The sequence below is a fragment of the Calcarisporiella thermophila genome, assembly GCF_041956535.1.
Source record: "Calcarisporiella thermophila strain CBS 279.70 unplaced genomic scaffold VTP21scaffold_2, whole genome shotgun sequence".
Taxonomy (NCBI): Eukaryota; Fungi; Calcarisporiellomycota; class Calcarisporiellomycetes; order Calcarisporiellales; family Calcarisporiellaceae; genus Calcarisporiella; species Calcarisporiella thermophila.
The window spans coordinates 238,308-252,169 of record NW_027192192.1 but is presented as its reverse complement, the minus strand read 5'-3'; the positions used below and the strand labels follow the sequence as shown (position 1 = coordinate 252,169).

Here is a 13,862-nt window from a genome sequence, read left to right as displayed (position 1 = left end):
ACTTAGTTTCATATACAGAAATACTCGAGAGCCATTCAGCAATAGCTCCATATTTATTCTTGCTTACCCATCTCAACGGCTTCGAGGGGTTAGCCACCGTGAGGATGAATAAGCCCAAATCTCTTTATAACTTTTAGAATACTATGGAGTATGCTGCTCACACATAAACAGGCTTGGCGATTTTATACATACATAAATTCATGCTAAGCCTGCCTCTTATAATGCGATGATAGACGAGATTCGGTTTGTTGGCAAACTCAGGGCGGAAAACCTAGCATTAACCTATCAGTTCGGGTGTGTGTGGAAAGAATTATTATGCAACAAGTATATCGACACAAAAAGCTGGGCCGATCGACGCCAATGCATTTCGACCTCGGTTCTCTATTGAATGCTAATCCTCCGCTTACGGCCCCTTAGGGCTGCTCACCCTTGGCCGTTTCATTATCTCCCACACACACGAAACCATGCCCCATCCCACGATTCCGAGATTCTGCATCCGACGTGTAAAATTCTGCAGCGTTCAGAGGCCAGTAAGCTCAGAGCTGGCCCCATCTATTCCCATCCGTTTTTCTCTGATTTTCTCTGCTTAATACAGCAGGCTTTATCAGCAACCTTAAAGCGGAGGGACAGCTGTTGCGATTATTCAAGCATTTGGAGATCCTCGTGACCCTTCACTAACCTGGCGAGGAGGGTTGGAGGAGGGCTGCACAGGCATTCAAGGGTGCATCTTAGCAAAATACAGCGGCCTCCTTACGCATCCGTTACAGTGTATTCTACTGTGCCGTCAATAAGATTTAATTGTTTGCCCCACCCTCCTCCTCCAATCCTGGTTAGGAAATACAAGCCACCAATTTACGGTTTGCCCGATGTAGAAAGCCACACTAGCTCGCACGAATCACCGGCCGGCGAGGTGTTTCAGGCACGAAGAAATCCAGGTGGGGCGCAGGTCATTCAGTAGAAAGATCCAATATCGCCGCTCGGTTGCAATACTGGTCACTCCACCTCAGGGGATGATTCTGACACCAACCATGGCCGAAACCCGAGCACTCTAATGGGACTCGCGGGTTCCATTGTGGCCAGTGCTGCCGGGCAAGGCGTGCCGTGCGGCCCCGCCCTTCAACGTTGTTTACACGGTTCCTGTAAGGACCTGGTCGGTGCCGGGGGCCGTTTCTTCTCTCGCGGATGCCTTCAACCTCCAGGCGGTTAATAACTTACACTTAAGGTGCTGGCAAGCTTCATGGGCCACCGCAGCTCAAGCATGAGGCTATCTTTCTCTGCAGTCTCGGAGTGGAGGGAGGGCATCAGTAGGCGCGTAGCGTTAATCATCGCTCGGGAGAAATTTTTAATAAACTTCGTCGTGTGAATTGAAGCGGAGTAGCCGCTTTTGGTTGTGTCATCTGGCCGCATTTCTTCTGCCGGCCACACAAGATTAAGCTACACGAGCACAAAGTCTCAGGCCAAAACACTCACGACGGCTGGGTTGATTGCTGATAACGACGAGTCCTTCCCTCCTAATCACGAAATCTCGGCCTGCCAGCTGTGGGGCTCCCGTTCCTATCTCTCCTCGCCGCCAAAATGCGGGGTTGCGACCGCATTCCGCACGGCTCCGCACGGCGCCGACGCTCCAGGGGCTGGCAGGGCGAGGGCGAGGGCGCTGGACGCAAAGCCTATGTCGAAAATGATTTTCACGCCAGACTCCAGCTATGCAACTCTTTTCTCCCGAGTTCGACCCTCAAACAATCAAATGCCCTCGAGGGAGGAGGGCCGCTGTTCCTCGGCTTTTCCGGCCAGGGCCACTGGCTGCATGCCCGTATAAACGCGCAGTAAGCCAGCGATGAAAAACTCCAAATTTAAGCTTATGTTAACTCAAAATTGCGTGGCTTTCACGCTTTGGAACGAGAAAATAGAAGATCTCTCTGAGAGGAGAGGGAGGGGCCTCGAGCTTTGCGTCCTTGTAGCTGTGCAACATGCCACGGAAACGGCTGCTTTACACTTTTTTTTCCGTTCTAGTTGACTCCAAGTTCTCTTCTCTTCTCTTCTCTCCTGTCCCTCCTCATCTCGCGCTGCCCCCCCCTCTTGCTAGCCTCTCCTCTGCTCCCCCAGCCCCGAATCCTAATAGAAGCTTCGAATTCACGCCGCCGCTCCCCCCCCCCCTTCGACATCCCTCGCCTTCGCAAAAGAATCATTCTGAATTTAATGTTGAGTTGTTACTAATTAGCACTAGCGTGACAATAATAAGCGAAACAGAAAAATGCAGACATATGAAAATATACATACCGACCGCGTAGGGTATATGCCCCACGACACCCAGCGTAGACCCGCTCGACTCGATATGCTTCCTGCTCGGCAATCCCCTCGCATGAATTATCCCGGTGACTCGCACCTTGCCTTTGAGGAGTTTGGCGGAGGGCGGTATCGCAACGCTTCGGACTCTTACTACTCCCAGGCAATTCCCCCAACCCCCTTAAGCCCCTCTATGAGCCTACACTCCATATCCAGCTACCATGTCCCCCAAGCTAAAGTGGCGGCACCCTCAGTGGTGTCGGAGGCTCCCAGCCAGCGAATGGCCGTCGACCCGCCAATGACTAACAGTTACGTGGACCATTTTTCGATTATCGACGAGCTCTACGAGTTCTACGCCGATGACGACCATAATGAATATATAGGTGATCATCCATGCAAATGAGCTTAGGGTGAGAAGGATGTTGCTGACTTGCTCTCTTCTGTATCCTCTACACCCCCCCTTGCACAGATGCTGAGATGAATTTTCGAAAGCGCGAATTGGCCGCTCGAGAGATTTTTTCCTCGGAACGGTCTTATATCCAGGGGCTCCGCAAGATCCGCGACATCTTCCTACGCCCCCTCTTAGAGAAACTTTCCGCCGCCCCCGCTTCCTCGTCGCTCTTCAGCCATACCAAACCGATCATTACGCAGGAGGAGCTGTCCTTTATATTTTGCAATGTGGAGCAAATCCTCGAGTTCCACGAGCAGCTTCTCAGCGATCTGGAAGAGCGGGAGCGGATATGGGGCCCAACGCAGATTGTGGGCGACATATTTTTGAAAACGGTGGGCTTCTTTGACGCTCCATTCACATTGCATTCTCCAACGTGCTAAATCTCGTCATTTACTTTGCCTCTACCTAGAATCCATATCTTAAAATGTATAGCCATTACTTGAAGAAGTGAGTGTTGAGGGTTGGGGAACGTGTTTGGAAGATGGGGTTAACCGAGTTTCCATTTATTCTAGCTACCCCGTTGCCATCATGACAATAGAGAAACTACTTAAAACCAACACCAACTTCAAAAAATTTTTAGATGTGCGTATTTTACTAGCTTCGTCGCTTTATTTAGATGCTAAATGGGATACTTTCAACTTTAGCAATGCCATGAGGATCCACGGCTACAAAAGATGAATTTGGAGGCGCATCTCCTCTTGCCGATTCAGCGCATTCCACGTTACAAGCTTCTTATCGAGGCGCTGCTTAATCGCACCGATCCACTCCACCCCGACTACCGCAACTTGACCAAATGCGTGAGCCAAATCGCCAGAATTGCCGAGGATGTCAATGACAAGTATGTTAATACACTGAGTTGAATCTGAAATTGCCTTTGTGCTGACCTGGTTTGGCGCAACTTCTCCTCTACCAGTATCCGGGAAGCAGAAAATCAGCGACGTATCCATGAGCTCCAGAACAACATCATCAATCTCCCCCAGCCTATCGTTGCTCCTCACCGCAAATTGCTTCTGCAAGGGAACATGTTCAAAGTGAACCCGAACCATGCATCCTCGGTCGAGCCGCGAGCCTACTTCCTGTTTACAGATCGATTGATCATCTGTAAGCCGAAGGAGAAGAATATGTATCTGTTCAAGGTAAATGATCCCAGCTTGAGTTGAATGCATTCCGCCACCCCTTCTGTTCTTTCCCCCCTGTTAATGGCTTTTTTGGTTCTCATGTCACATATCACAGACGCAAATTGAGCTCTACCAGGCAATCGTTTCTCATGTGGACCAGCGCGCCGTCGGTCAGCCGAACTGCTTTGAAATCCGCGAAAAAAATACAGAGAAGCCGCACTATATCCGCGCCAATTCCGATACAGAGCAGCGTGAGTGGGTGATGCGGCTCATGGAGGCAGTGCGATATCTCAATCAGCCCGGCAACAACATTCCAATTCGTCGAGAAAATACTGCCAATGTCAAGCCATCTCGCGCCGAATCGACCAGCAGTGGCTCTTCGGGTGAGGTAGGAGGGGCGAATGGATCCTCTCCGCCACCGCTGCCAACGTCGATGTCGGGAGGAAGTGCATTCAACTTCATGGCCGGATCCGGGAATATGTTTATTCCCCCCGTGGCAAATGGTGAATCTCTAGAAGGGAAGGAGGGAGACCGGAGAGAGAAGGAGGAGCCGCTCGCTAGCTCGAGCTTAGATTCGGACGCGGTGTCCATCAAATCCTCCAGCGGAAAGGCCGCATCGGTCAAGTCCTTCAAATCATCGGGCAACAAAGAAAAGGACAATCCGCCTCCAGTTCCCAAGCTCACCTTTGGTGCGAGGTCGTTTGGGGCGTTTGTCATGTAATACAGTAGTGATATATAGGTGCTATTGGAACCCCTCCGTAAAACTGCGTTTATGTTATTCGAAGCCAAGAAAAAATATTATATATACTGTTTGGTTTATTTACTGAAGATTTTTATATTGTAATCTGTTCTGTTCTTTTTTTTGACTCCCTATTCCCTCCTCTCTGATTTACTCTAGTATGAACTTTTTGTTTGTGTTTGAAAAACGAGACACACCGTTAGGGGCTGAGAGTGTAGATACTGGAATTTTTTATTTAGTTCTAGCCTATCTGTTGATTTTTCTGTAAAATATACTCTTTATTAATACTTTGTTTCCATTGAATTTGCCCAGAAATCGATTAGAGTTCCGAGACTTTATCAGCCTATAATGAAATATATAAATTATATGCTTACATACAAGTTCAAAGTTCAGGCTAATAGTACACATTGACTCGTACACCCTTAAGATCTACCCACACCATGGAGGCATGTTAAAAGGAGGGGATCTTTGCTAGCTGACGTCACAGAACCATTATCTCATTTCGTTTTGCTATCTACCGACAAGTAACCCGAGGGGGAATAGACCCAAGGGGGTGGACTCCTTTATTGCAGACCCTATGGTTCATTAGTAAGACCTTCATGTTCACTACAGTATGTTACGCAGCACGTAGGCCTTTCATTCATTTAGTTCTATGGAACCGCTACAGTTTATGTATTCGAGGCGGTCTGGTATCGAACTGATGACATCCTTTGCCACCATGCGGAAATCCCTTATAATTTCAATGTGCCTTTTATGCTTAATGGAAAGTGGTCCTGCCAAGCATTTCGTAACCTCCCCTGTATACATGCGTATTTTTAGAAATGACACCACTAGTTTCAATTACAACCATGAGAATTATTTTTTTCGTTGTTAATAATTATTTCAAACCAGACGTTACTAAATTCGTTCGATAAAATAAGGATTTTTGTTTGTTTGTCAACCGGCCCTCCAAACCGTTGGGGATGAATATATTCATGTTTGCTGCTTCCCTTGTTTATACATAGCACGAAGTGTTCGCCTCCCTTGGCTCCGCCTGGCTCCTTTTTTCTTTTTCCTTGTTTCTGCGTTGTTGTTTGCTGCCCTGGTCCTTGGTGGTTATATTCTTCGCTTCTTCTCTCTGATAGCTGAGGGAGGAAATGAATCCTATCCCAACCCACACAAAACTCTCCAAGCGAAGAGGGAAATGCAGACGCACTTATACCGGGTGCTTATCGTCACCGCTGCGTCGCTGCTATTATTATTATTGTTTTCAACCCTTGCGTCTGCCTCACCAGCTCTCAGCCCACAGCCCTCCGTGCCCACCCTTTTCAACGAACAGCCACACTATGACAAGCCCTTGTCCCTGCATTCGGCACCCACAGTTTCGGCGTCTCCCATGTCCAGTTTTGGTCTCTCGACCAGCGAACCCGCCAGCCCCTCCTCAAGCCCCTCCAATTCAGTCCCGGTCACTATCTATAAGCCCAGCGTCATTCCCCCGCCCCCCATGCTGCCAGAAGCACCGCCCGACACATGTGCCAACTGCACACTTCCAGAGTTCACGCGTGATCAAAGCAGGGCCTTTGTGCAGCTCCTCAACAATATCAGCGCATCGATTCTGCCGGATGTCAATGCCAAAATACAGGCGTCGATGCCGGCCAGCGTTGGAAACTGCTCCATGCAGCCCAGGCCGATCCCGCCCATGCCCTGTATGTGCATCGACAGCAATTGTAGCTATTTGTACTATGACGCGCGCGGATGGTTATATCAAATGTGGGCGCGTTGGGCCGCGGGTGTCAACACAAGTAAGTGTTCCTTAAACTAAGCGGGGGTCATAGTGTCTAGAGTTGTGTACCTGCGGGTGTGCGCTCCTGCGCAACTTTATCGTGTTGATGGATACAGGAACGAGCATTATTTTATATGTTACTAATGAAGAGATGTTTCTACGATGCTAGTTCTCGTTAAATCGGCTTCCTGGTATCTCTCGAGCGATGAAACCCAGCTTGGGCTCGAGATTCATGGCGTCACGCAGATGCTCTCTGCCGATTACCACTTCACAGTGTGCGTCATCTTCAACCTGTGCACGCCAATATTCACCGCCGTAAACAGTATGCTTCCGCCTTCATTGTGCCTATAGATTGCGACTTGTTTTAACTTTTCCTTGCCTATTCCCCCTAGCATGCTGCGAAGACAACACCCGCTTCACCCTCCAGATCGTGTTTGATTGGACCTGGTCAGCAACCTCCCCGCTCAGCTCTCAGTCTCGCATTTCGATGCCGCGCGTCCACTCTCTCACTCTCCCTCAGCTGGCCATCGAGCCTCGCCTCTTCGGAATCGTGCCTTTGGGGTCGACGGATATCACGCGGAACGTGAGCGAAAAGCTGACCGTCGTCTCCCAGCTCGTGATCGAGACCACCCGGTTCGTCCCTTACAGCGGTCGCATCTATACCATCACCGGGCTGTTGAACCATCTGCTGGGGCGCAGTACGCCCATCTCGAACCCCTCCTATAGTATGACCATGGTCGAGAGCCTAGCCCCCACCTCAAGTCCTAGGCCCGAGCAGGCGGCAAGTGCGCCGTCGATAGAGGAGGTGCCGTCCACGGAACCAACATGATATGGCTCTAGATTATTTCTTTTCTTTGCTTATCTGAATAAAAACAAATCATGTGCTTAGAGAGTTTGCTCTTTAGGAGTATTTATTTTGGAAAAAAAAAATACAGTTGCATGAAAAAGCATACTTTAAAAGATCCAAAAGCAAATAAGAAATAAAGAAAAAAAGAAATGGAAAAGCTATTGACAACTCCCCTCACCGACGGATTACAACCATAAGTATACATGAAATGAGAGCTAAAATAAAATGAATATATAACTTCAACGAATGGCAGGCCAATCATTTACTCCAATTTAAGCACCTTGATGGTGCCCTGGCTATTGGCAGCTAACAACACATTGGAATCTTTCTTCCAGCAGACCGAGCTTACAAACAGCGAGGAGTCGGAGACGTCCTGCACATCTTGCCCGGTCACCGGATTGACGCTCCCAAACCGCAGGGTAACCACCGGGTGGGTGAGGTGCTTGTAGTAGATGTAGACCGAGTTGTTCTCGCTCCCCGTTGCAATAAAGTCCGAGGTGGTCGAGAGGCCGACGAAGTTCTTGTCATTAAGGTGGCCGGTGAGCGTGCGGATGCAAGGTGACGATTGAACCTGAGGCTGATATTGTTCCTGTTGCGGTTGTGGTTGTGAAGATTGCGGTTGCGGCTGCTGTAAAGAGAGGTCCGCGTTGCCCCGCGTATCCCAGAGCTTCAGTGTGCTATCAGTAGAACTAATCAAAGAGAGGGTCCTCTATAAGCAAAATGCAAACAGTAGAATAGAAAAAGAGAATGGAGAAATTACGCAGAAACAAATTCGTCTGGCCCAGTGAATCGAACATAAGATACCGCCTTGCGGTGGCCTTTAAAGACATTCAATGGCTCACGCGGTTGGCGGAGATCGTAGTAGTGAATGTTGTGATCTAGGATAAAAAAAAAGTTGTGACCATCAACACCCACAAACGCAGAATAAAATGTCCATACCGGCACTGCCAAATGCCAGATTATAATTATTACTGGGGTTGAATTTAACACAGCAGATGTTGGCTTTGCTCTCGACAGTAAGCACCGAGTGTTTTTGATTGGTGGACCAAATTTTAACTAAATCAGCAAGTGGGTTAATAAAACGCATGCTTCCAGGAGAAGACATCGAGGCGAACTAACCCTTGGAGTCATCGCTTCCACTCGCTAACCGTGTCGGATCTGCCTTTGAGAAATCGACGCTCCAGGTGCGCCGCTCATGCTCGTCAAACGTCAGCAGGCTTGTGCCCGAAAGGGCGTCCCAGAGCGTCACCACACCCTCGTAATCAGAGCTGGCCAGGTGTGATTTGATGTAGGAGTTCCAGGATAAACAGCTGATTTTTTGGCGACAGACCATCTCCCGGATCGGATATTGTTGTAGAACGGTGTCCACCATGCGCGTGCGGCCGTTTAGGCTCTCTCCTGCTACACCCGAAATCTCGCCGCCATGGATCAACGGGGTCTCCTCGTCGATAAACCGCTGATTCGACATGCTGCTGGAGCGTGAGAGGTTGCGTGTTATGAAGCCGGAGGACCTCAGGGGGTCGCGCTCGGCTAACGCGGTGAGTGATTCGTCCAGATTTGCGAATTCGAATATTTTGATTTTCTTCATCACACCCGCTGTTGCAAAGTACTCGTCGTCACGATCGAAGTCTATTGAGGAGACGATGCTGAGGGAGGTGGTGTCTCCGTAGCGCAATGTATTCAGCACCGAAAGGCGTGAGCAACTGGTGAAGCGGGAAAGGGTGGAGGCAAAAAGCTCGTAGGGCTTGTCGGATATGGGTGCTAATGGTTCACGACAGGCTTATGGGTTAAAACATGAGAGGGAGAGAAGAAAAATCACACATGATACCCACCATTGAGGCGATATCGGAAATAGCAATCCTGCAAATCGGTAAAATGCTCACGAATTCTCTCCTTCTTCATAGCAATGCGATTGTTGCGTTGAGTGCTCTCATAGCCCTGTGCCTCAACCCTGGAGATCGAATAATATAGATTAAAGGTCAGCCAATTGAAAAACTATAAAAAAAAGCTTACCTATCTAGCATCGCAGCAACTTCAGAGCTCCGATACACCTCGATATCCTAACAGAGAGCAAAGAAAAGACAAGTCAAATGGGTGTAATAGTAAATGAAGAGAGAGAACTGACTCGAGGACTTACAGAGTAACCACGCTTTTTCCCAGCATTTGTGGCGGAGGATTCTTCCGCTGTGGTCATGAGAGATGCTGTAGAGGTAATGGGAACTTCGTTGGGTACCTCGTTTGCGCCACCGACCTCAATTTCTGCCTCCAACTCATCATCCGCTTTTCTAAGGTTATCCCGAACGCTCGAATCCAAGCTAGATAACTGCTCTTGAGTCTTCTTCAGGTCTTCAGTCAGACATTGAAGTTCTCTGTATAAGCTCTCCATTGTCTAAATATTGAGGCGGTACGAATTTCCTTAGAATATTGGAGCAAGCCAATAAATCGTGGTCGTCCATTTACCTTCTCCTTCTGGGTTTTGGACATTTGTAAGAAATCATGCATTAGCTGGAGGACCTCCTCCTTCTCCACCGACTCTAACTGCCGTTTTTTGTCGAGTAGGCTCGCCAGAAGCTCGTTGATTTCTAGAAAATAGAGAATTTTAACGGCACACTTATTTATGGCCATGATATAGATATTCACCATCCATGCTCCAATCTCGGTCTTGCCGCAGAATAAACTGACGCATTTTTGAGAAGGCCGATGATCGCTGCTGTTGCTGTTGGGCCGTGGTAGTAGCTTTCTCGAGCAATCGGTTCACTAACCCAGGGCCAAGTATATTAGATAAGTGTTTTGCCGATCTTACAAACTTGCATATGGAGATCAAATAAAAAGCTATTTACGTAAAAAGTTAGGGTATATTTGCTCGCGAACTACAGAAGCGCCGCAAGTTGGGCAATCTTGTCGATGCTCCAGATGTTTGGTTATGCAAAGGTAGCTAGGGGATTAAGCATTAGAAAATACATTTATATCATTCTTTAATCGATGCCAGAGCCTAATCTTTGAATATATACCAATACGAATGCCCACAACGTGTCATAAATGCCTCTTTGATAATCTGCAAACAGATGGGGCTAACAAAATAAATTGAGTGCGATTAACAAGAGAATCACATATAAATAGACAGATATCCATGACGATGAGCTCTTGCAGATCAGGCAGGAGCTCCACTTACCATAAGAAATCCTTGTCCATACGTGACGTGTCCACCGCCTCCGATGCTTCAGTGGACGACGCTTCGTCATTGAACATGAGACGAGCTCGTTTATTGGGGGTGGAGGTGGGGAATCGGCCCTGATCGGAGCTTAGTTCGGATTCCCTGGAGGAACCAAGCATGTTCTGCAGTTGATGCTCGGAAGAGGAGGATTGTGTACCCATTTTTTCTAGTAGGATACGGAATCTCCGTTGAGGAGGGGGGGAGGGGAATATGGCAGGAGTGTTAGAAACACTCGTGATAAGTTAATGGAAGTGCGAATGGGATGGTGGCGCAGATTTGGGACTGGAGTTTGGCCCAAAGTAAAGAGGCAGTATGAACTATTTCTATATATAGAGGCATGCAGGTTGTGTACAAGCTTCCGGGAGTGAAAAGCGCGCCCTGTGTTAGATCTACTTCTCTTAGATTCAACAACCAGGGAGGCGAATATTCGAAAGAGCGCTTAGCCTCCAAGCGAGGGGATTCCAGAGACATCCGTTAGATTCGTCCAGAGATACTATAAAATATATTAAACTAATTGAGCGCAGCTCAATCGAACATAAAGTAATTAAAGGTAGAGATACAGAAATCTAGCCATTTTCACAAATAAATAGGTGGGAAAAGGGAATCCGCAAAAGAGCCTATTCCCGAAGCTGATCGCGGCACGGCAAATCAGGATAATTAAACAGGATCAAAATAGCGGGGTCATTAGAATTGCAAAAGAAAAAGTAGAGCATAAGAAGCTATAGAAAATGGGTATGTGAAATACCATAGGACAAAAGAGGGGAAAAAAAAAATGAAATAAAACAACAAAAAGAAAATCGTATCAATACAGGATAAATACGGACAATGATGGGATTAAAGTTTCAAGGGCATTAGAGGATGAAGAAAAAAAAACATAATTATAGAATAGGGTCACGATCGTATGGTACCTTCTTCTCTATCTTCCAGATAAGGATAAAGAGGCGAGGATGCCGGAGGAGTGGACAATGGAGGAAATTCAACAGATGAAGGGGGGGCGGAAATTGCTATCGAGGCTCTCGGCGACGTACTCGGTTCCATGGGTGGCGAGGGCGAAGAAGAGGGATGATTGTGCTGCATGATGAGCGGTGGTACAACGGTGATCGCGGGCATTCGCATGCTAGGAATGGGTGGCGGAGGAGGAGGCGATGTAGGCGGAGGAGGCGCAGGCGGAACAGCCTTGCGCATGGTACGATATTGCTGATGGAGGCTGGGGTTGGGTGAGGGTCGTCGTGGGCGGAGATAGGTCGGCATCCGCGAGTCCGGCTTTTCCTGCTCCAATTGGAGCGGGTTAAGGAAGGTCTCTGCGCATACGCTACGAGGCCTCGGGTACTCTTTCGAGACACTCAGCCAGGAGCCATCCAGAGAGCGCCGAACCCGCGGCATTGTTAGGTCATCCCACACACTCTCTGCACTTTTTTCGCTTTGGTGCTTGTCTCCAATCTCCCTTATTGGGTGGGGTGCCACCTCCTTCCCCACGACCTCTCGACTACCATGCGTCGCTATGTCTCTCGATATTCTTAGGGTTTCACTCTTGGACCTCCCCCGCTCTTCCAGTACGTGCCGAAGCTCCTCGTCGCTCTCATGGCTTTCGAAGTACTCATAAGGTGTGATATCCACATCCTCTTCTCCAGCGTGTGCACTCTCTGATATCTTCGTATGGCTTGAATTCCCGTTCACTCTTATCTCTCCGGCCGGAACCAAGGTGCTGTTGGTGCTGTTGCCAAGTTCACTCTGCGTCCCATCCGAGTTGCGACCTCTGACCTCTTCCTCTGCCTCAGCTCCTCCCTCCTCCTCTTCCTCCTCCACCTCCTCCTCCACTCCCACCTCATCCTCGTTCCTCTCTTCCCACCATTCCAACTCGCTTGGCTGGGGGTTTTTCCTCTTGGTGCGACGCAGAATCGGGGGAAGAGTAGCTGTGGGCAGGGTGGGCACCGGCACTGGATCTTCCAGAGCTATATTCTTGTCCAGCACGGATTGCTTTAGCTCTCGAAGCCAAATGGTCAAATCATCGGCACACTGTGCTTGCAAAACGGAGGTGCGTTCATCCACGGCCCGCACGATGCGCATCACATAGAGTTTTCCGGGGAAGTCGTTGCACACAAACACCTTGGTATCTGAATCCACGTCGATTCGGTCAATGGGGGTCTGTTCGTCGGATGGTGACTTGTAGATGTAGAGGATTCGCTGTGAAAGGACGCAGTAGCGACGTTTCCATGCCTTGCCGCCGAGATTAAACGTGGTTGGGGAGAGGGTGAGAAGCCAACCAGTCATGGATGCGAACGGCATCACCCGGTTGAGAGTCAACTCGCTGATAGGCATACTGCTGCTATTGGAGAGCGAGGGCTCACTGTGGCTACTGCTATCGTAGGAGTTGGGTCGACTTGAAGCCTCCTGCGCAGTGGAGGAGTGAGGCAACAGCGACCGTGTTCGTTTCCAGGACTTCCGGTTAGAGTAGAAAGAGTTCCAGGAGGACACGATGTTGTTTGAAACAAACGAGGAGGTTGATTCACGTCGCGACGCGCTGTCTTCTGTTTCAGCCATGTCGGGGGGCGCTGTGGTTGCCTCATCCGTTGGGTATGCGTTGGGCACAGTGTCTGAGAATGGTAGGGAGCTTGCGCGATCCGCGCCGCGAATAAGTTGCAGTGAACGACGCGTATGCTTGAACGGTAGAGTAAACGTTCTAAAAAACTGGCGTGTAGTTGTAGGGGAGGCAGCTAGTTCTTGATACGGAGACATGTGGCCATATGACAAGTTCTCGTGGGGTTCGCTGCTGAGATGGCCATTGTATTTTGGTGCAGTTCTTTCTGAATCCTCCTCTTCTTCCACCTCTTCTCCGGTCACTTCCTCCTCTTCCTCTTCTCTTTCTTCGTGTTCTTCTTCCTCCACTTCCTCTTCTACCTCTTCCTTCCCCACATCCCTACCCAGTTTTACTTCGTGCATAAACTTCTCCTCGGTTACTTCGCTCGCATCTATGTAACCCTTCAATGGCAGCTCCTCTGCCGAGCCATGGATACTCGAAGCACTCTCCTGCTCTGAAATAGCACTTGCGATGTGTAGAGGAAAGATTGGATGGTCGTTGCCTCTTATGCCCGGTGAATCTCCACCCTCATCGTCATCGGAGCATGAGCATACGCGTTTTATCGTCGAAGATTCATGGACGCAACATTTGGAAACTTGGGGATTGTTATCGCTTTCGGAGAAGCGATGGGGTTGATTAGCAGAGGCGGAAGCATGCGAAGATTGGGGAGCTGAGGAGGTTGAGGGAATGGGCGATTCGGAGCAACCGAGAACGAGCTGGGCGTTGCTGGTGTTCAGCTCATCGGCGCGAAGAGAATCGGGTTTGAGCAGGCTACGAATACGCGTCGAGCTGACACGTTTGGATATCTTCTCCATCACGGCACTAATCGGCTAATGAAGGGAAGCAAATCATGGGTTAGAGCGGCATCGA

At 49.1% G+C, this 13,862-nt stretch overlaps 7 protein-coding genes across 7 annotated transcripts; 4 read left to right on the top strand and 3 right to left on the bottom strand.

The window, feature by feature from the left end:
• Positions 1 to 226: 226 nt before the first annotated feature.
• On the top strand, positions 227 to 678 carry VTP21DRAFT_4181 (uncharacterized protein; the record flags this gene model as incomplete). The annotated part of the gene is made up of 3 exons (XM_069394564.1): positions 227 to 324; positions 418 to 530; positions 596 to 678. The coding sequence occupies 3 exons, from the start codon at positions 227 to 229 to the stop codon at positions 676 to 678; spliced, it is 294 nt and encodes a 97-aa protein (XP_069255789.1).
• Positions 679 to 947: 269 nt separating this feature from the next.
• On the bottom strand, positions 948 to 1,326 carry VTP21DRAFT_4180 (uncharacterized protein; the record flags this gene model as incomplete). The annotated part of the gene is made up of 2 exons (XM_069394563.1): positions 948 to 1,082; positions 1,216 to 1,326. The coding sequence occupies 2 exons, from the start codon at positions 1,324 to 1,326 to the stop codon at positions 948 to 950; spliced, it is 246 nt and encodes an 81-aa protein (XP_069255788.1).
• A 249-nt stretch (positions 1,327 to 1,575) lies between these two features.
• Positions 1,576 to 1,827, top strand: VTP21DRAFT_4179 (uncharacterized protein; the record flags this gene model as incomplete). The annotated part of the gene is made up of 1 exon (XM_069394561.1): positions 1,576 to 1,827. One exon carries the CDS (start codon positions 1,576 to 1,578, stop codon positions 1,825 to 1,827), a length of 252 nt encoding a protein of 83 aa, XP_069255787.1.
• Positions 1,828 to 2,251: 424 nt separating this feature from the next.
• VTP21DRAFT_4178 (uncharacterized protein) lies at positions 2,252 to 4,573 on the top strand (the record flags this gene model as incomplete). Its single annotated transcript, XM_069394560.1, has 7 exons — positions 2,252 to 2,666; positions 2,753 to 3,066; positions 3,144 to 3,181; positions 3,247 to 3,316; positions 3,379 to 3,572; positions 3,648 to 3,870; positions 3,968 to 4,573. 7 exons carry the CDS (start codon positions 2,252 to 2,254, stop codon positions 4,571 to 4,573), a joined length of 1,860 nt encoding a protein of 619 aa, XP_069255786.1.
• A 1,201-nt stretch (positions 4,574 to 5,774) lies between these two features.
• Positions 5,775 to 7,182, top strand: VTP21DRAFT_4177 (uncharacterized protein; the record flags this gene model as incomplete). Its single annotated transcript, XM_069394559.1, has 3 exons — positions 5,775 to 6,372; positions 6,523 to 6,675; positions 6,746 to 7,182. 3 exons carry the CDS (start codon positions 5,775 to 5,777, stop codon positions 7,180 to 7,182), a joined length of 1,188 nt encoding a protein of 395 aa, XP_069255785.1.
• Positions 7,183 to 7,462: 280 nt separating this feature from the next.
• On the bottom strand, positions 7,463 to 10,575 carry VTP21DRAFT_4176 (uncharacterized protein; the record flags this gene model as incomplete). The annotated part of the gene is made up of 12 exons (XM_069394558.1): positions 7,463 to 7,889; positions 7,961 to 8,078; positions 8,140 to 8,256; positions 8,320 to 8,961; positions 9,033 to 9,151; positions 9,214 to 9,260; positions 9,338 to 9,589; positions 9,661 to 9,782; positions 9,841 to 9,957; positions 10,041 to 10,135; positions 10,212 to 10,271; positions 10,373 to 10,575. The coding sequence occupies 12 exons, from the start codon at positions 10,573 to 10,575 to the stop codon at positions 7,463 to 7,465; spliced, it is 2,319 nt and encodes a 772-aa protein (XP_069255784.1).
• Positions 10,576 to 11,305: 730 nt separating this feature from the next.
• Positions 11,306 to 13,807, bottom strand: VTP21DRAFT_4175 (uncharacterized protein; the record flags this gene model as incomplete). The annotated part of the gene is made up of 1 exon (XM_069394557.1): positions 11,306 to 13,807. One exon carries the CDS (start codon positions 13,805 to 13,807, stop codon positions 11,306 to 11,308), a length of 2,502 nt encoding a protein of 833 aa, XP_069255783.1.
• Positions 13,808 to 13,862: the final 55 nt, after the last annotated feature.